Raw genomic sequence first — 20,988 nt, 5'->3', positions numbered from 1 at the left:
GCGCTCAGTAGGCAAGCACTCTACCAGTTTGAGCCACAGCCCCAGGCCAAGAGGCTTTTTTGTTATTGTTGTTTTTATTTTGTTTTGTTTTTGTTTTTTTCCAAAACAGGGTTTCTCTGGGCAGCCTTGGCTGTCCTGGACTCGCTTTGTAGACCAGGCTGGCCTTGAACTCAGAATGATCCGCCTGCCTCTGCCTCCCGAGTACTGAGATTAAAGGTATGCACCACCATACCCAGCTTTGTTTTTGTTTTTTTGTTTTTGTTTTTGTTTTTGTTTTTTAAAGAACCACGCAGTAGGGCTGGAGAGATGGCTCAGTGGTAAAGAGCACTTGCTGCTCTAGCCGAGGACCTGGGCTTGTTTCTCAGCACCCACTATGGCAGCTCACAGCCTCTGTAACTCCACTTCCAAGAAATGGGGCACCCTCTTCTGGACCCCTCCAGTAATGTATGATATGCTGACAGCACTCAGCACGCATACTTTTAAAATAAAGACAAAAACCATTCTGTTAAAAACGTGACTTAGAAACTTTGACTAGGATATTTATTACTTAGTGCATGTACATTATTGCTTAATAAAAACGTAGAGAACCACCAAATCTCATCAAGTTCACGGCCTGCTCTTAGAGACGCCAGTTAGCACCTGCACACCTTAGTCTTCCATCTTGAGTAAAAAAAAATGTCTTAAGTGCAAAAGATGCTACCTAGGATAAACAGAGGCAAGGCTTACATTTGTGAAGTCACACAGCTAATCTTGACAGTGCATAAGTTTTGTGACTTGAGTGTGCACTGCTCAGTGTAAACTGTCAGAGAAACCAAATTCTCGGTCAAGCTTATCCGTGACCTTCACGGGGAAAGAGCCACAGATGATGTTCAGTTACCAAAAAAAAAAAAAAAAAAAAAGCCCTCTGCCTCCCACATCTCCTGCTGTCAGGGTCCACTGTGTGTGTGTGTTGCGTTGTCACACGTGGGCCCGGCGCTAGGGTATGGAAGATAGTGACAGACTTTGCCTGGGAGGAATTCTGCTGCGGAAGGTGAGTGTAGGCAAAGGTCACAGTGAGTTGGGAGAGTGACCAGGAGCAAGTGGGCCCAGAGTAGTCTCCCTGTTGGCCAGTTGCTAGGGGACAGAGGGATCGGGTCTATGGCTGGGAACACTTCTGGCCATGGGCTGGTTCCTTTTTTTTTTTTTTTTTTTTTTTTTAATTCAGTAAGGCCTTTATTTCCTACAGATAGATGGCAGTGCTGTTTAAAAGTAATAGGAAGACTTCACGACCACGTCACCCTGTTAGCTTAATATAGTTGAGCGAACAAACTTTAAAGGTGAAACAAACAAAAATTCTGATTTCAACTCAACTTTCTCTGATGCAGATTAGGGGGAGACAAGTGTCACTACACAGGTCAGTACAGGTGTGGTATGTTTTGCCGTTCTTTTTGTGAGCTTGAGGTCACTTTCCACAACCAAATTCTTTCTGTTGGTTTCCTTTTCCTTTAGCCTGAGAGAAGACATCCCAGCATTGCGGACGGGTGAAGGGGGCGGGGGGGGGGGGGAGTGGGATACTCATCACAGTAGATGGTGGAGGCCTTTCTCTTCATTTAAGGATGTGTGACAGGTGAGCCATCATGTACACGCCAACGTTTTTTCCTAAGGTCTCGCAGATAAGAATGTTTTTTTAGGTTTTTTGAAGCCTTGTTTTAAAACATCAACAACGTGTGTAGATAACAAATAAGGCCCTGAAAGCCTGAGCTATTTACCCTCTGGCCTTTACAGAGAAAAAAATGGCCAACCCCTTGCTTCCAGGATAAAGGTGACTATTGTCAAAGTCCTTGTTAGACCTTGTGTATATTTTATGACTAGGCCAATATTTGGAAGGAGAACCACTCCTGTGGTTCTGGATTTTACAGAACTGCTCTCATAAAACAACCCGTTTGTGTCAGTAGGTCCTAAGTGCATCTGTGTCCCGGGCACAGACTGCCATTGGAAAAACTGTCATGGAGTGCAGGCAGGGTTGGGGCAGAAGTAATACTTTAACAAGGCTGGTGTTAGTGGCAGCCTTTTGTCTCTCAGGGACAGCGGCTGTATCTTGTGTCGCCTCCTGAGCCATTGTCTAGTGGCAGATCTTTGGCACATGCTGAGAGCAATTTGTACCTGATATTTGAGTTGGAAAGAGAACATCTATAAATAAGTTGCTTTTTCATCATTGAAAACTTAAAAATTAAACCCAGCTGGAGGGACACTGACCCCTCGCCGTCTTCACTGTGTTTCCCAGACCTTCGATCTGCCTCTCTTGCCGTTTGGTACTTGTTTGTTTATGCCTTTTCCTGGCTATACAGTGAGATGTCAGTTTAAAAACCAGAACAAACGAACAAACAAACACCAAACCAAATCAAATAAAAAACCCAAACATTACCTGCTTCCCAAAAGACTTTTAAACTCTTGTATTATTGGCTGATACATAAGGGGATGGTAGAGTTAAGTACAAGCTTGCCTTTCACTGGCTGATTCCACTCACTCTGTGCCTTTAAACAAGAACCTGACTGCCTACTTGTAAGGGCTGAGGAGATCAGGGTGTTGGGGCATGGGTGGGTGGGGTGCTGTATTTTGCCTGATCCTGGTGGGTGAACTACAGAGCTCTCATCTAATGAAAAGTGTTCCATCCCACGGTGGTCTTTGTTTCCCATTGGGACGACCCAATGAACTAGGCAGCAAGTAAAGTTTGCTTTTGCTTTTTTTTTTCTCTCTCTCATGGTGACTACCCCTCCAACATCTCCTGTCTGCCTACTGCGCCAGGGTTGCAGGTCTTGGGAGCGCATCGGCTAACGACGAAAGCCCTTCGAAAGATTGGATCCCTGTTGCTTCCTTGACTGTACATAGCCACCACATACATCATGGCTGACCAGTTTCCAACTGATGTGCATTCTAGCCTTTCCTGAGTGTGCCCCACCCTCCCCTAGTGGCCAAAGGCCAAGGAAAGTTAGTACAGGCCTGAGATAGCCTTTCTGCCAAGAGGTCATGGGGAGCAGCCCCTCCCTCTGCCTCTCCCTAGGGAAAGACATACCAACTCTCCCGAAAGATTGGCACATGATGAGGGTGGGGAGTGAAGGGACAGATACTTAATAAGATGCATAAAAGCAGACAGGTGGCTGCAGGGTATTTTCAGGCTTTGTCAAGGGGTGGGCGAAGTTACCCTTTATACATTTATTACAGTTTTGTCCAGCAAAACGTTAAAACCATGGGGCAGAGTGATCAGAGTGGGCGAGGTGTGATGGGTTTTTGTTTGCTTGTTTTTCTGGTAAATCGCTTGTGTTGCCAATGAGCCCGGACAGAACACTGTCTTGAGCGACATGTATCTAAAACTGTTTTCACATAGATTTGGTGGTAGGTGTGCATCAGTGTCCCCCAGGTCCCCTGAGACATGTCCATCATGTCTCAGAAGTTGTGGGTCAGGGACATTGGTTGAGACATATTTGCCTGTGCCTCCATAGTGGTGTCTGTAGATTTCTTCTTCTGTGTGTGTTGGTGTGGGATCTGAGGAGAAGACTGATCTAGAGATGACAAGGTCAGCACAGCTTAGAACGGGACTGTCTTTCTGGAACCCAGTCTTCTCGCTGAGATGCTGAGGTATTGGTGCACTTAATGCATCGCTGTTTGGGGGAGCCTCCTCCGTGGGCCTTAACCAGGGAGGGAGGGTTGGGACAACTGTGCATCTTCCCAAGAAGCTGGCAGGAGGAGGACAGTGGAGAAGCAGGGCAGCAAAATGTATTAGTTAGATTTGGACAGACAAAAGGACTTGTGGGGCTGGGTGCTGAAGTCTATTGGTGGATGGGATTTCAGATCCTAAAATAGACAAAGTTCATATTCTCCCCCCCCCCCCCCCCCCCCCACCCAACACCTACACTCTCATTCAGACTCTTTCTCACTCCCCTCCCCCACTCCTAATGGATGAAGCATTCCAGGGAGTCAGTCGTGTTAAATAAAATAGGAAGAAAGTGCACACAGTCTCACAGTGCTTTCCTTCTATTTTTGTGACCGTCAGATGTCTATAGGAGAGTTGACTTTTTAACAGAGAGGAGGTGAGATGGCTCAGTGGGTAAAGTAGCTTGCAGCCAAGCCTGAGGATCTGAGTTCAATCCCCAGAGCTCACTTGGTGGAATGAGAGGAGTTGTCCTCTGATGTCCATACAGGGTGCACATGCACTGGCACACAAAATAGAACATATTACCGGTGTGGAAAGGAGGAGAATTCTTAACTTTGTCTCTTCACAAAATGTATGCATTTACACTTCTTGCAGTTGGAAATCGGGAAGCCCCCCTGATTTGGGGGACCAGTACCTGCCCAGAGTCTTATGTTGAGGGGTTCTCTATGAGACCCGTAAGTGCTGTTGGTGACCCGTGGGGTGCTGGTCAAATGAATAGCTGATGTCACTGCATCTGGGCCTTTGGCCTCCCCTCAATATACACATTTTAAAGGCAATTTCTTGTCAGAATTGCAGTTAACATGGAAACCCACAAACTGTTGGTCCCCATCTTTCTCACTGTTAGTGTATAGAGTCCCAAGATTTGGCGGGGGAGAGAGGGTGTTGTGCCCTGGACTGTCTTACAAGCAACTTTGTCAGACTTGGAAGTGAACATAATAAAAGATGAGTTATCTATTGAGTGGAGATTTTATGCAGCTATTTTAGGATGTCAGTGCTCTGGTACTGGAGGCAGAGCAGGCTGGGTAGGGGTGGGAGGTGAGGGGTTGAAAAATGTTCTTACCCCCAAGTCAAGTACTTGTGTACATAACCCCTTTGTGGCATTTGGTTGTGACAACATGCAAATTGAAGAGCTTGGTTTAACTTAATATAACTTCAAAAACAGAGTTTTTAAAAATAGAAGGTTATTTTTTGAAGTCTGTTTATTCAAGCAGAGTTTATAAACATGCTGATCAACGGTGAATTAATTAATTGATTTATTTTTTAAGAAAAGTAAAGCCGGTTGGGGTCAGGCTGTGATTGCTGAAGGCAAAAGAAGTCACGGGCATAAGTTTAAACAACTCTTATCTAATCCTCTTTTAGAGAAAATGTTCTTTAAACTGCAGAATATACTCCTGCTCGTGTGGACTTCACCAGGGGCAGATTTGCCTCTGAATTGCCCTGGGTCTCTGTGGTTTGCTTCAGAGGCCCGTGCTAGAACCACAGGTCGGCCAGGAAGTCAGGATGCTCCAACATGCTCTTTGGTTCCCAGCCCCTCTTCCTCCACCCGATTGAAAAGGGGAAGACTGGGGCTGGAGAGATGGCTCAGAGGTTAAGAGCACTCACTGCTCTTCCAGAGGCCATGAGTTCAATTCCCAGCAACCACATGGTGGCTCACAACCATCTATAATGAGATCTGATGCCCTCCTCTGGCCTGCAGGTGTACATGCAGGCAGAGCACTGTATACATAATAATAAATAAATAAATCTTAAAAAAAAAAAAAAGAAAGAAAGAAAGAAAAAGGGAAGACTTCACAGACTTCTAAATTTACAAAGAAAATAGGACGGTCCAGGTGGAATTTAAAACCTGTGTAGCGCGTAGTAGCCATCTTGACTTGTCCCTACCTTTCTCTTCTGGGGAGGGGGGGGGGCGGCAGGCATCAGCAGTTTGTGTGTATAATTAGTCAGGTTATTTCTGTGAGCTGCATCCAAGCTTAAGTATGTGTGACACCACTAGTGAAACCAAAATCAGATCCAGACTCCACTAAAGAGAGAGTGACCTTGAGTGAGAATTTATTTTGTCTGCCTTGGAGGAGGCGGGGCGGGCCTGTGTGTGCTTCTCCTTAGCAGCAGGTAAAATCCTTTGGTTATATTTCTCCCCTGCTCCCTGTGAAGGGGTTTCTGAGAATTCCTGCTTGATTCCCATGGAAATCCCAGGCTGGAAGAAACAGGTCCCTCCTTAGAGACAAGCACACACAGGGTGTGAGAAGTTACAGGTGCCAGGCACCTGGCAGCGTTGGCATAGACTGTTAGCAGTCCAGAAAGCGTCCTTCCGATTGTTCTGCCCACAGGGCCTCCTGCCTTGATGCGGGCAGGGGAAGCGGTGTCTCTGCTGCCCGAGGGTCAGTGGGGAGGGCTCAGCATGCCCTGTGCCCAGCCAGGTTTGGAAGTGGAGAGGGAACCTGATCCTCTTTTTAATGTGACCACTCAGAAAGTTCAGTTCTGCTTCTAAGGTCAGAATCCCCCACCTCCCAACCCCCATCATAATGAATGCAAACAGGACTGGTTTGTCCGCTCTTTGTGTTTGTTAAGCAGCCTGGGTTTGACAGGAAGTGGGTCTAGGGGCAGGAAGTAGTTTATGGTGTGAGGCAGAAAGGAGCTGCTGAGAACTTGAGATTTCATTGCCTGTTCTCGAAGTTACGAGAAAGCCCACCAGAGCTCTTAGCCGTCTCCACTCTGGAATTGACTAATAAAGACTTTTCAGTTCAGAAGCTTAAAGCCATGGGCTAGCTGCAGCCTTAGAAATGCAATGCAAGGGCTGCACAGACAGATGAGTATCAGAAGTTGACATGGTTGCCTAAGGCAGCTGGGTCTTGGTTCCCTCTGTTATTAAAAAGATTTGACCATCAGCCCAGGCAGGTGGTGCCTGCCTGCTGCCCAGGGACTGAGGCAGGTAGGTGGTTTGGGACTCCGTGGCTGGACTAGGTACTTAAAGAGACGAGCATCTCAAATGAAGAGACAGATGCAGAGATGCATGCAGGCACTCATACATGTTGATGGGGTGAGGGTGGACTGAAAGATCTCACACACAGACACATACAGACATGTGCATGCACGGGGTGGGGTGAGGAGGGGAGGGTTAGGGGGAGGAATGCCTAGACAGGAAGCAGTAGCCATTGAGAATCACCTAGAGAACAGTTAGACTTGTCACTGTTGTAGTGAAAACATGCACATGTATGTTAGAGGGTGGAAACCCGCCCGGGGACAGTTACCAGGTAGTTTCTAGGCCCCGCATCAGTGCCAGTATATTAAGAACTTAGTGTTTATATTTACTGTGCTGCTGCTGCTGCTGCTGCTGCAGTAAAAACAGCTTGAAAAGGGAGGGGGGTGCCCTGTTAATTTTCATAATTAAAGTTACCCGCAGACTTTCTTCCAAGTGCACTTGGCATCTGTAAAGAGTGGTGTGTACCTGCTGTTCTTTCTGGGATCAGGCTGGCTGCACACACGGAGGCTGTACAAGGCATAGGTTGGGGGAGCCTGTCATGCTGAAATATACCATAACACTCCAGGCACCCCAGGGGGCAAGGTATAAGGTGTTTATAGATAGTTGTGAATGTGAGCATACACGGATCATGAAAAAAAAGTTGAAAACCCTTAAATTTGGCAACTTCCATTTTGCCATACATGCTTGCCAGACAGTAGAAACGATGTCTTTAGACTCCTATTTGATTCGGAATTTACACTCACACTTTCTAAACTGTGTGCATACCATAAACGAGACAGAAAACTGCTTGTTTTTTCATGGAGTCAAGCAGCTCCTTCGCCTTTGGCCTCCATGGTTACCTCTTCACTCTTCATTAGTGGTTAATGCTGGGGCAAACTGTAGCCAGGACGCCACTGGTAGCTTGGTGGAGTGAGTCTTAATTCATGCTACCGCCAGGAAATCTGTCCTTCCTGCAGCCTTGCTATTTGACCTTCTTGCTAGTGGGCCACACTGACGCCAAGAACAGAGTCTTCAGTGGAATGGCTGATGCTGGCCTGTGCCCCGAATACCGCCACCAGGTCTCAGTGACTGTATTTCTATGAATGGTGTCCCTGGGAAAGTTGACGAGACAGCAGAACTGCAGGCCAGCACTTTGACCTCTGTGGAGCTGCTCTCTGGTTGTGTGACAAATGGACTCTTGTCAGCGCTGACAGTGGATTTTATTATTATTATTACTTAGGCAATAAAAGGATATATACTACTGTCGTGTCATTATAAGGCTATTTTATTATTCTGAGACTATGCATCCTAGCCAGATGCCTTTGTTGGCTTGCTGTGTTATATAGACAGTGATGCACACAGATATTCCTGCTTGCTTGACTGACAATTTTCGTAGTAATTGACCCAAGGGTGAGCTTCCTTTTACATTATGGCAGTCTTCCTAAGTGCGCTGACCAGGCTGCTCTGTACACTGCTAGGGCGGCAGAATGACACAACGGCCAGATCTGACTTAGAGAGCTTAGTGTGAAAGACCAGAGCAACCGTGTGTGCTCAGCATCATCCAGTGCACTGCGGAGTCTTCTCAGTGCTATTTCATCCCTACTGTGTGCTCATCCTGCTGTTTTCCTTCATCAGCAAGAGTGTCCTGGAAGTCACTGTAAGCCAACCTACCTTTGACGCTCGGGAACAGCTATAGCTGTGGCTGAGAGGTCCGGGAAAGGTTGCCAATGCTGCATTACACAATCACGTGAACAGTGTTACAGACCTGCTCATTAAATAAAGGACCCCGTGCCACGAACCTTGTCTCTGTAACACTCCTGTGATACTTTGGTCAGCTCTGGTTCAGAGTTCTTGTTTTGGCCCTCCAAAAGGAGGGATAGCTTTGTGGAATTTTTTTTTTTTTAAAAGCATTACAAATAAGCATTTTCTAACAATGGTAACAATATAAAATATGGTCCTGAGAGTTGCCCTTGCAGTGGTTTTATACACTTCACAGGCATATAAACAGTATTAGTCCCAGTGCTGGTGTAGGCAGTCATTTCAGTACAGATGGAAACAAAGTTGCCATGACAGTTGGCCATGGGGGTTGTGTTTGAGATAGAAGCAGTTATTGTAACAATATGAAGGCCCTGGGGCGGGGGGTGGGCATCAGGGGTGGAGGGTGGCACAAGCTTGGCTGTGAGACCACACCCCAGAACTCTAGTAAAGGTGGCTAGGGAGAGCCAGCTTCAGAGTCCTCCTGTGACATTGAGCTGGGCCCAGGCACATAGACACACACAGTAAACATATGTAAAAACATTTACATTGTACTTAGCCATTGCTGTGGCAGCTTCCAAAGGGGCTTGCATATGACAGGGGACGAGCTTTAGAGGAAAAACCCAGCAGCAAGCCACAGGGACTGCTCACCTGCTGCTGACTGTGTTTGCCCGATTTGGTTGAGGTTTGGAGTCGGCCTTCTCACACTGTTAAAGTTTGCTAAGTTCCTGGGAATGTTTCACAGAGTTCGGTTAATTGTTAGCCAGCCTTTGTGCAAAGTGGCCTCTGTGTCTTAGCAGATGCTACAAGACAGCATTGCATTTGCAGAGACACTGGTTTGTATCAAAGATTAGAAGGGACCCAGATTCCCAGGACTAGACTGTGGGCCCCTCTGCCCCGCACCCGGGGCCAGTGATTTCCATGTAGCCAGGCTCTTTCCCATGAACACATGTTGTGATTGACCTCACCCCTAAGCCCTATCCCTAGCCCAGGCCTAGGAAGCAAATTTGTTGGGCTAACCCAGCCTACAGAGTGGCTTACATCCCAGAGGGACACCAAAGTCAGTAATCAGGTGGAACTCTTAGACCATTAGGAGAGGTTGTGGCTCGGGGTTCCTTCTCCGGTCAGACAGCCCAGGACGTGTATTTCTGATCTCTCCTTCAACTGGAGGAGGCCCTTAGGAGCAGGGGTCGGGGTGGGGTGTCTGTTAGTGTGAGGAAGTTTCGTTGGAATGAAATTCAGAACAGAGGACTGGATCCCTGTTTCTGTCCAGGGAGAGCCTGTCTCTCACCTCTGCCCTCTGCCGTAGCTTAGCAGTTCCCCCAGCTCAGCAGCAGACCCTGCCTTAGACCCTGCCTTGCCCTGCCGCATAGGGAAAGGTGCTGCGGTGGGAGTGGAGTTGCATATTGCTGTGGTCGAGCCAGGCTGTTCGACAGCGAGTCCTGCCTTCCCAAGAGTATGGCATTTTTTTTTTCCTCATTTAAAACTAAAAAAGTAAGCTTAATTAAATATTTAGTTTTTGAAAATCTGTCTGCTGCCGGGCGTGGTGTCGCACGCCTTTAATCCCAGCACTCGGGAGGCAGAGGCAGGCGGATCACTGTGAGTTCGAGGCCAGCCTGGTCTACAAGTGAGTCCAGGGTGGCCAAGGCTACACAGAGAAACCCTGTCTCGAAATAAAACCAAAAAAAAAAAAAAAAAAAGAAAGGAAAGAAAATCAGTCTGCTTCTATGTTTGTTCCATCAAGCTGACCATACATAGTCTGGTTCCAGTAACATTGCTTCTTAGCTGTCCGATCTGCAATCATTAAAGCAACAGGGAGCAAACTAACAAATAAAATATTTACCCAATAATTCATCAAGTGGATTGAGAAAGAGATGTATCCATACAGTGGGCTGCTATTCGGCAATTAGTGGGGAAAGGAGTGAGGCACTACTGCACGCACAGCAGGTGATTTGAAAGCGTGTCAAGTGACAGGCGGGAGATTTCATTTACCTGCTATGCCCAGCGTAGGTAAGTCATAGAGCCAACGAGTAGTTTGTTGGCCATCAAGGCTTGGGGGCTTAAGAATAATGGGGTGGCGTGCTGTTAGACGCCATGTTTCTTTTTGAGGTGATTTGATTGAGAACATTCCAAAACTCGCTGGGTATGGCGGCACACACCTGGAACCCTTGACTGATGCGGAGGGATTGTAAGTTGAAGCCGACTCTCCTAGGTAGCAATACTGTCTCCAAAAATAAAAAAATTAAAAAGCCTAAAACTTGACAGCAATGTTCGTTGTGTAATCCTGAGAATGATAGAAATCCCAAATCGCACACTGCTAGTGGGTGAATCTTACGGCATGTAAATTATATTTCCTCAAAAAGTTTTTCAAAAGGACAGACTCAACATGAAAATATAGACTTGCCTTAATTATCTAGTCCAGTAGCCTGAAAGAGCAGATGAGCATTGATGTCATCTGTGACACCGCCATCCTCCCTCTGAGGGAGACTGTTACTATGTCCACTTCCTACTCAGAGCATTTCCAAACATTTAAAAGGTCCTACCCAGATATGTGAAGGTGGCTAAAAGTTGCTGAAGTGGCACCCTCGGCTGGAATGTTGGAAAAGCAGCACTGACCTTTGCCGTGATAAGGCAGGCTGGGCTCTGCACAATCCTGGCCTGAGCTTTGAGCCCAGGCGGGTGTGATAACTGGGCGCAGTCTTATTGCTGCATCCCCCTGCCTGAAATCCAAACATTCAAGTGCCACTGTTTGACTTTCCTCCCTGTTCCTGATACTTGACTATAAAAGAAAACCACTGGAGAAGTCTCATCAGCAGCGGCCACTGAAAAGGCTCCTTGGAGGCTGGGCGTGTCATGTGACTATGTGTGTGTGTGTGTGTGTGTGTGTGTGTGTGTAGAAGAATCTGTCCGGAGCTTGTTTGGGTTTTGCTTGTTTTGTTTTTCGAGACAGAACCTGTATTGATGTTTACGCCGACCCTGTAGAAGTGAGTGTAGAAGCCCACCATAATGGCACACAGCTTTAATCCCAGCCTTTAGGAGGCAGAGGCAGGTGGTGGGTCTCTGTGAATTTGAGGCTAGCTTAGTCTACATAGGCAGCTAGGACCCTGTCTGAACAAAACAAAACAAAAAGTGAGTGTAGAAGAAATCTTGAGCTAAGGTCAAGTCTCTCAGTGACATCACCCAAAGGAAACTTCAGTAGCAAGATTGATTTACCAGAGAAAGAGCCACGAGATAATTTCACATAAATCCGACTCGCCAATTACACACAGAATAGATAGGATAGATGATGCGTAGTTTCCTTGTCCGTTGGTTTGAGTTTTTTCTTAAACTCTTAAATGTTTTAAATAATATTTTGAAAGCTATTCTATGAAGCCCCGGAAATCATGTTTTTCAAAGCACATCCTGAAAATCCCTGCATCGTTGAGATGCTCCTGGGCAACATAGCCAGAGAATTCTAGCCTGAGCCATCATGGAATTTCACAGTTTGCCTTAGCTAAACAGAGGAAGGAGAAACTTACTCACATGACCTCAAGACACCACCCCATCCCTGGGACACCACCCCCATCCCCGGGACACCACCCCCATCCCCGGGACACCACCCCCATCCCCGGGACACCACCCCATCCCTGGGACACCACCCCCATCCCCGGGACACCACCCCATCCCCGGGACACCACCCCATCCCCGTGTATTCTCTGTAAAACACGAGGTCTGTCTAGAGAAGCACACAGACACAGGCAGAAAGACGCCCAAGACTTTACACATGGCTAGAGAGTGGGGGGTGGGGGGAACAGAGATTCTGACCTCTCTGCCCAGTGATTGGGAGGCCAGTGGAGGGGAGGCTGGGTGTATTTCCGTTAGCAGGGTAGCTGCTACTGGTTTATTCCAAACAAAGCCAGGCTGGGTGATTGGGTTTTTAATCTCCGTGGCACAGAAGCAGTTTGGCCTGCCCTGTGGCATGTCTGACCGGAAAGGTCATCCCCAAAAGTGAAGGGTAGGTGTCCATGAACGCAGTCTCCTGGCTGCCTGCTACCAGCCTCTATTTTTGTCCCCTTCCTTGTGGTCAGGTGATGGATGTCATTGGCTGCCCTGTGTTCTACCTGCATGCTCCTAAGCAGGCAGGCCATCTGCACCCTCACGTCCCACCCCATGTCTCTGGGCAGAGTTTCCACTGGACCAGCCCCGGCCAGCTGAGGGCTATCTTTTGCAGCTCAGGTGACTGAGGCCCCAGGAAAGAGCTTCCTCTGCTCTGGGTTAAAGTACAGTCCCTGACACCTTCATTCTACCACTGTCCCAGTGATGCATCTGACCTGTGCTCAGAAACACCCCTGTAATCCCAGCACTCGGGGAGGTAGAGGCAGGCAGATCTCTGTGAGTTTGAGACCAGCCTGGTCTACAAAATAAGTCCAGGAGAGCCAAGGTTACACAGAGAAACCTTGTCTCAAAAAAACAAAACACATCACAAAGGAAAGAAATACGAATCCCTGAGCCAAGCATGGTGGCACACACCTGTAACCCCTAGCACTCTGGGGGTCAAGGCAGGAGGATTGTGAGTTCTGGACTAACCTAGGCTGTATACCTAGATTTTGTCTCAAAATAACAAAAGGAAGATACAGGTTCCTAGACTCTGAAACACACCCAAGGGAGAGGAAGAGGCAGAGGAGACAGGAGTGTGTGTGTGTGTGTGTGTGTGTGTGTGTGAGAGAGAGAGAGAGAGAGAGAGAGAGAGAGAGAGAGAGAGAGAGAGAGAGAGAGAGAAGGTGGGGGCTAACTGTGCTGTCTGCACACGGTGCCCACAGATGCCTGTACAGCCTGAACAAGCTCAGGATATGGGAATTACCCACCGGTAGGATCAGGCCTGTTAAACTCTCATTCTAAGTACAGTGGGTTTAAGCTGAGCTAACCTAGAATAAGAGTGATAGAGTGCTTGGAAAAGATTTCTTAAGCAAAGATGGGTGGAGTCAGGGTGAGCAGGCCACTGGTCAGTCCTGATAATAATAATGCGTGCATTTTTTGTGGTTGCGTGGTTCAAGTGAATGCTTGTGAAATGCTAATTGCTTTTCATTAAAAGCAAAGACAAAAACCACAAAGCTTTGTTCAAGTTTAATTTTTACTGACCAGTTTCATCCTTTCGGCTTTAGGCAGTGTGGTTTAAACAAAGCCCAGCACTGTGATCTGGCAGGAAATGAGGAACTGGCCTTTGCCACCAAAGTAAAAACAATTCACCAGAGGTGCGGGGCTGCCTGGCCACTACACGGGATCAACGGGAATCACACGTATTTATTGGAAACTCACTTCCTTCAAGGGGCTCAGATACCATCAGGACCATGCTAACCAGGCCTATAATTTTTAAATTACATTTATTTATTCGTTGGGGTGGAGAAGGCTCTTGCGCGCCACTGTTGTGCATGTAGAGGTCAGAGGACACAGTGGAGAAGTCTGTCCTCTCCTCTGTCAATCATGTAGGTCCTGGAAATCAAACTGATGTCAGGCTTGGGCTGCTGAGCCATCTCAAGCCAAGCCAAGTCATCCCAAAGCTCTGACATTAGGTAGCTGTCAGAAGACTCCGTTATTGTTAACCCGAAGAATGCTTCGCCCCTGCGCACATCTGTGCCTTTCCGTTGTAAGCAGTTGAGTGCAGTCATGTGTGGCTGCATTGGGATTTTAGCATCTTAGAAGGCTAGGTCTGGATTACTTTACATTAGCCTCACCATGTGGAAGGGGCCCAAGAGGCACATGTGTAATCTTAATCTCAACTATCATCCCCCACCTCACACCCTCTTCTCCCCCTTCCCAGATGAGGGACAATTTTGGCAACTCTGAGATAAATTCTACTCTTTTTTGGGGTGTTTGAGTTGGATTTTAAATGACTAAGCGGTCGGTGTGTGTGTGTGTGTGTATGTGTGTGTGTGAGAGAGAGAGAGAGAGAGAGAGAGAGAGAGATGCATACGTACACAAGTGTTTATGCTGACATAATATTGGCAACGCTGGGATGAATATCCAGAACATCAAGTAACTAGTAAGAGCTCTGAGCTACACCCCAGCCCTTCAGCTTTGCTCCTGACAAATACGAGGTGCAAATTATCCAGACAATCAGCACTGCCACAGGCCCTCTGTTCTTCCAGTCTCTGGGTGCCATTTGGATTTGTGGATCAGTTACGTTCTTTGTGGGACCATCCTGCTGTCAACAGGACCATTTAGCTCTCCTGTGTTCTCTGTGACATTGCTGCCATCCAGGCGCCAGATGTGTCCAAATCCTCGGAGTTCATTAAAAGCCAATCATTTACCTTGAAATCCCAGCCTGGGGTAACACAAAGGCATGCTGGGGTTGAAGCCGACTGTGCCCCGACTCCATCTGTGTATATAAACAGTGCTGTTATGGTTAGTGAAGGTCACATTAAAATCTTGACGAAAGCTTATGCCACGTCGCAATGCATTATAAAAGATTTATAAACTGAAAACAACCCTAGCGGTCTTTCTAAACACAGAGCAGTTTAGCATGCTGTACAGTAAGGCCGTGTGTGCCTTATTTGGGAATGTGTGTGCTTGGTGGAGAGTGGTGCTTTTAGGTGACTTTTGTCAAGCTTGTGCTCAGGGACCGTCTCGGCAGGCTATTGGAGGCTATGGTGCTTGGGATAGTCCCGTAGAATGAACACCACGCCCTGGTGCCAGCAGCGTCCTCAGTGGAAACACTGCTGGGCTGCAGCTGCTGAGCTGCACTCTCATCGACTGAGTACAGGGCAGCCGTGGACTTTCAGGGCTGCGCCCGTCTGCCAGACCTGTTGCCTTGGTTGCTTTAGCACACCTGTCTGTCCTGAGTATCAAGATTGTAGAGAAGGCACTGTATATACATACGTGTGTTATCAGGATTGTAGAGATGGCCCTGCTAGTATTGACTTGGCCCCTTCAGGGAGCATTCTTCTGTTTGTTCTTTGTTTTTTTTTTTTTTTTTTTTCAAGACAGGGTTTCTCTGTGTAGCCTTGGCTGCCCTGGAACTCACTCTATAGACCAGGCTGGCCTTCCTGCCTCTGCCTCCTGAGTGCTGCAATTAAAGGCATGCGCCACCACGCCCTGCTTAGGGAGGATTCTTAAAAGCCCAAGTCAGACCTAGGGATTGCCCTTTTGGATAGGGCTGGTGGGGGGAGTCCCCTTTGTGTTGCTGAGGCTGTGGAGATGAAGGCCCTGCTATGGAAAGGATGGGTTGACAGACTCACACAGACCTGAGCAAGCTTAAGAAAAAGCAAGCAAAAGTATCTATGAAGCTACTCTCTTCAGAGTTGTCTGAACTTTGACACAAATAAAACCTAATCAGAACCCTAAGGTGGTGGTGCATAGCTGGGTATAGTGGCATATGCCTGTAGTCCCGGCAGAGGCAGGAGGATTGCCCATGAGTTAGAGGCCAGTCTGGTCTACATTGTGAGTTTTGGGTCCGTCAGGGCTACATAGTAAGACTGCCTCAAAAAAACCTCGTGTAACTTTCAGAATGGTGCATTCTTTGTTATGTCATAGCCAGGTGGTCGCTGAAGATCTGCCACCTAGCACCAGCACATTAGTTTATGCTCTCGTAATGACTTTTTTTTTTTTTTTTTTTTTTTTTTTAAATTAAAAGGAGTATTGCTATCAGGAATGACTACCAATTTCTTTGTAATAAATTACAGTTCTTCAGTTTGTAAATATGGGGAGACAGTTTTGTTTTTTTTTTTTTTTTTTTTTTTAATCTGGATAATGATGCCTCTCCTATGTACTGGTGATGGCCAGCACACGAGTCTCTGGGCACCTGGGATGTAGGCTGGAACATCCCATAGTGGGTCCAGTCCTTAACATTAAGGGCAAATCTCTTGTTTTTTCCTCCTCCTCCTCTTCCTCCTCTTTCTTTTTGGTTTTGTTTTGTTTTGTTTTTTAGACAGGGTTTCACTGTGTAGCCCTGGGTGGTGAAATTTCCTATGTAAACCAGGCTGGCCTCAAAATCAGAGATCTGCCTGCCTCTGCTTCCCTAGTGCCGAGATTAAAGATGTGTGTTGCCACACCTGGAGAGAAGACAGACAAATTCTGTCTCTGGAGAAGGAGCTCACACCTGGCCTGCTCCCTCCTTCCTGGTGTCTTCTGGCCGCCTGCTGAGCCCTGTGGGCTGGTTAGTCCTGTCCTTGTAACAGCTAACCTGTGCTGGGAAGATTGGCCCTGTCTGAACCTCCTCGTCTCTAAGCATCACAGCTGTTGTGTGCTATGGTCTTTCTCTGTGAGAAGTGGCAGAAGAGCCAGCTAGAGCTTTCCTATACATAGTAAGCCCAGGTTTTCTCAGGGGTGATGTGTGACAAGTGTCTTGACTTTTTTTTAAGTAAAATTTTAGAGTATATATATATATATATATTAGAATATATATATATAATGCATTTTTGGCCTGCATGTATGTATGTGCACTACATGTATGCCTGGTGCCCATGGAGGTCAGAAAAGGACATCAGACCCATGGGATGAGTTGCAGATGGTGGCAAATCACCACATGGGTGCTGGGGAACTGAACTTGTGTCCTCTGCAAAAGCAACAAATGCTGGGGCCAATTCTCCAGCTCCATTTTGCTTTAAAAGCAAAGCAAAGCAAAACAAACAAACAAAAGCAGCAATGGGGTGAGAGAGTTGACGCACTTTAGAGCTGTGCCCGTGACTTGCCCCACCTCAGTTCGGCAGGCGCCGTTGTAAGGAAGGCATCTTCCACTGCTCCTCTTCCCTCCATCCTATGCGCACGTGTTGATAGCCTCTGTACCACTTGGTCGGCACAGCTTTAACCTCAGAAGTCCGTTTCCTTGCTTCTATTTTACAGTTCCCATTTTAAATGGCTGCATGATGTTCTTTCCTGTTTGATTTTGATGTTTACTCGTTGTACCATTTTTCTGTCAGTTACTAATGTCCCCAAACTATCAGGCACACGGCCCCTCCTCCCTCCTGTGTGCTTTGCCTTGGTGTGAACATCCTGCTGGTATCCCAGGAGCCCTGTCTCCCTCCGCTGGCTATTGTGGGGGAGATGTGGGGAGGGTCATGAGATAGTATATGGGAAAATGTATTATTAAAGATTTTGCAGACCTCAACACGGTTTATTGACGTGGTGAGGCTGCATTTGAACCCAGAGCCTGTGCTTGCAGAGGCCTCTGTCAGCTGTCCCTCACTTAGGGCCCCGGCAGGTGTTCTGTGCTTGGCATAAAGACAGGTATTAAAAAGGCGCGTGCAGCTGCTGTGCGGCCGAGCCGCTCTGGGTTTAAGTGGGAGGGTGAGGAGGCCACCAGGAGAAGACCGTTGAGTCTCTTCGTCTGTTTTCCAGATCAACGTCCGGGTGACCACGATGGATGCGGAGCTGGAGTTTGCCATCCAGCCGAACACCACCGGAAAGCAGCTGTTTGATCAGGTCAGTCTGAAATGGACCAACCCTTTTGTCTTCTAAGCAGGTTGCCTTGTTCTGTTCACTTGAGGTAAGAGAGGAAAAGGGCCTTTGAGAGAGTAGAGTGCTCTTCTGGCTTACAGTAGCATCTGCTGCGAAACACCTGCAAAGCCGGGGCTTCTTGTTAAGTGTCCTTTGTTGGTAGCATTCACTTGATCCTGGGGTTTTCCATACACTACTCCACATACAGTTCTGCCAAATGGCTCGGGCCTTCCCAACGTGGACTAGAGAACATCGTTTAGTGTCGTTCAGCAGCCCTGTGTCAAGGTCAGCAGACTTTTTCTGCAGAGGGGCCACATAGGCGTTTAGGTTCGAAGGCCATGTGGTCTACGTCGTGACTGTTCATTCTGTCCACTGTTATTGAAATCAGCCGCAAATCCGTGAATAGAGTGAGCATGACCTTGTTCAAATAATAACCATACAGGGCACAGGATTTTTAAAGGGATTTCCTGAACCTTCCAGAAAAGACAAAACAAAACAAAAAAAAGAGCCACATTCTGATCTTGTGGACCGCACAGACAGTCCACAGACCAGATTTGGCGTCCAGCCTGGCCGTAGCTGGCTGCCTCTGCTTTATTTAGACTACTCTCCTGTGGTCGAGACAGAAGTAGCTCTGCTAATGTGAGCACCGTGACAAGGGCGTGGCGGGGCGCATCGGACACCTTGAGTGGTTCTAAGTGCATCAGCCTGTGGTCCCACTTGCTTTGGGGAGCAAACAGCCTGTGTTCTGTTTCTTAACAAAACACTTCAGGTAGCTGGCTCCAACAGGCAGTTTCACTGCAGAACGCTTGGTTTTGGGAAGCAGCTTTTCCAGATCGTTCTGCATGAGGCTCACATAGAATGGGGGGGGGGGGCACCTCTTGTTCCCATCTCATCGTGTAGGGCTTGGAAAACCCTCCTTGGCTCTTTGTTCTCCGCCCAACTTCATAGACTAAATGGGCCCAGACAGTGGGGGAGGGATGTGTCAGAGATGCCCGTGTAATGATGGCCAGAGCTCACCCTCGGCATCCTGGCCCTGGGTGGAGTCCACAGCAGCTTTTTTGGGATGTGGCAGGGCAGGTGTGCCCGTGGTCTTGTGCCTCCTGAATCCTGAGGCGGGTGATGGAGACAAAAGAAAGCAAATTCTAGAGAGTAGAAAGGGGTCTGGGGACACAAGGCCAGAGGTGAGTCACACAGCACCTGATCGAGGAGTGCTTGCCACCCCAAGTGGCCCCACTGCTTCGGGGGGGGAGGCACTCTGCATTCAAGGTCCAAACCCAAAAATGAGAGCGCTGGTACTGTGGAAACCTGGGGAGGGAGGGGGTTCGGTATCTTGGGAGGCGCCAGGTGGCACTGCCTGTGCTTGATCTAATCTTCTCTGGAAAGTGAGCACAGGGTAGTGGCCCTGCAGCGGAACCCGGGTGCCAGGGCATGCCCGGACCTGTCGAGCAGGGCTAGGTGGAGGTCCGGGCTGCCAGTCACCATTGTTTGAAGGTTGTTCTCCTAGTGAGGTTTAAGATGTTTTCTGTTCTGGGGTGAGGCTAGACTAAGGGTGAAACCTAAAGGTCACCCTGAAAGATTTCCAGAGGAAGCTGGGCGCAGGCACCAGGCGCCGCGTGGCACCACGTCCAGGTCCTGAGCCGGAGCAGTGACGTGGCTCGTGAGCACCACTGTCCTTATCTGCGTCTGAGCGCTGAGGACACAGGCGAAGCTGCCTTCAAAGCAGAGCGGAGAAATGAGATCACAGGTCCAGATGCAAGGTGGAGGAAGCTTGTTCCAAAAAGACCCTCCAGCCTGATGGCGCCGAGTGAAAGAGACCGTCGGCTACTGCCGGAGTTGACCGAGTCAGCCATCCTTGTCCTTGCCATGCAAGCCCTTCTGATGGCGGGGGCAGAGGCGCGGGTCAACCCTCAAGCTGCTGGGACACTCCCCTGGGCGAGGCTGAGAGCTGACTCATAGGACCTTGAAGGCAGCGGGAACAGATGGCTTTTGAGGAGTGTGGGTTCCCCTATAGAGAGGACCTATGACCTATGGGGTGGTTTCAGAATGCCCTGTTGTTTAACATGCCATATTGGGGAAGCCCAGGCTCTAAAGTAAAACACCGTCACTCTTACAACCCTGGAACCAGTCAATGCCGCCTGCTCCCTGCCAAGGACCATTTGCATGTCCTCAGGAAGTCAGACTCCAGTTGGCTGACAGGAAGATGGAACAAGTGTTGTGCTAGTTATTTCTAGCTGTTCCCACCCGGGCACCGTGGTGCGGGCCAGTGTGCCTGGACATTCCTGAAGATGGTCTGTTAGTTCTGTGTGCTCCTCATAGCCTACCCTGAAGTCTTCAGTAAGATGGTTTGAGTAAGAATTCATAAAACTTACAGAGAGCCCTGAGTCTGGCAGAGTTCAGCTAAAAATGTGTCATTTGTGCTTTGACCTGACATCTGTGGGTCAGAGGTTGCAGTTGAGACTCGGCCTGTTGGTTGTGCCAAGCAGTGTCAATCTCTGGGGACTGCTGAGTTCCTGGGGGACCACCCGCTGGCTGCTTGTGTAACGGTGTTTCTCATGGTGGGCCTCTCACTGTCTCACAGGTGGTAAAGACTATCGGCCTCCGGGAAGTGTGGTACTTTGGCCTCCAGTATGTAGACAATAAAGGATTTCCTACCTGGTTGAAACTTGATAAAAAGGTAAGTAGGGGTTAACTATTTACAGGCTATTCATCGGGAACTGTTTAAAACCAGAATGTTCTAACCATGTCTTTGTCTTTTTGTTCCTTGTTATTTGTGTAAAGACTTTTATAGACAGAGGCTGCGGCCTTCCAGGAAGGGACAGTTGGAATAGAATTAGATCTTGGTTGATTCTAACTCCTCCTCCTGGTGTGTCAGGGCAGGTAGTGGTTCACTGCCTTGCTTTTAGTTGGCCTCAGCCTTTTTTTGTGTTTTGTTTTGTTTTGCTTTGTTTCATGAGATTAGTCTAGAAACCATGACTCAGACCCTGCTGCTGCTTTGTTTGAGTCTGCAGTAAATTATCTCCCAGCCCCAAAGACTGGTTAGCCCCAGTCACCGTAACAGAGTCATCAGCTGAGCGTGTTTTCTCCAGACCCTTGGCAGGCTGCGCGTTCTCCTCCACCTCACTTTCCGTGTTGCTGTCAGGGGGCTGAGGGTCAGTTCATGATCTAGGGCCAG

The 20,988-nt window shown here is 48.1% G+C and overlaps 1 protein-coding gene across 1 annotated transcript in view; it reads left to right on the top strand.

Moving 5' to 3' along the window:
• Ezr (ezrin) overlaps nucleotides 1-20,988 on the top strand; it is a 43,345-nt gene that overhangs the window by 5,083 nt on the left and 17,274 nt on the right. Inside the window, exons 2-3 of the mRNA XM_051164602.1 lie at nucleotides 17,718-17,801; nucleotides 20,395-20,490. Of these exons, the coding sequence (XP_051020559.1) occupies nucleotides 17,718-17,801; nucleotides 20,395-20,490 (180 nt within the window). The remainder of the gene's footprint in view (nucleotides 1-17,717; nucleotides 17,802-20,394; nucleotides 20,491-20,988) is intronic.

The sequence above is a fragment of the Acomys russatus genome, chromosome 21 (genome assembly GCF_903995435.1).
Source record: "Acomys russatus chromosome 21, mAcoRus1.1, whole genome shotgun sequence".
Taxonomy (NCBI): Eukaryota; Metazoa; Chordata; class Mammalia; order Rodentia; family Muridae; genus Acomys; species Acomys russatus.
The sequence above is the reverse complement of the archived record's forward strand: the minus strand, read 5'-3'. Positions and strand labels throughout refer to the sequence as shown.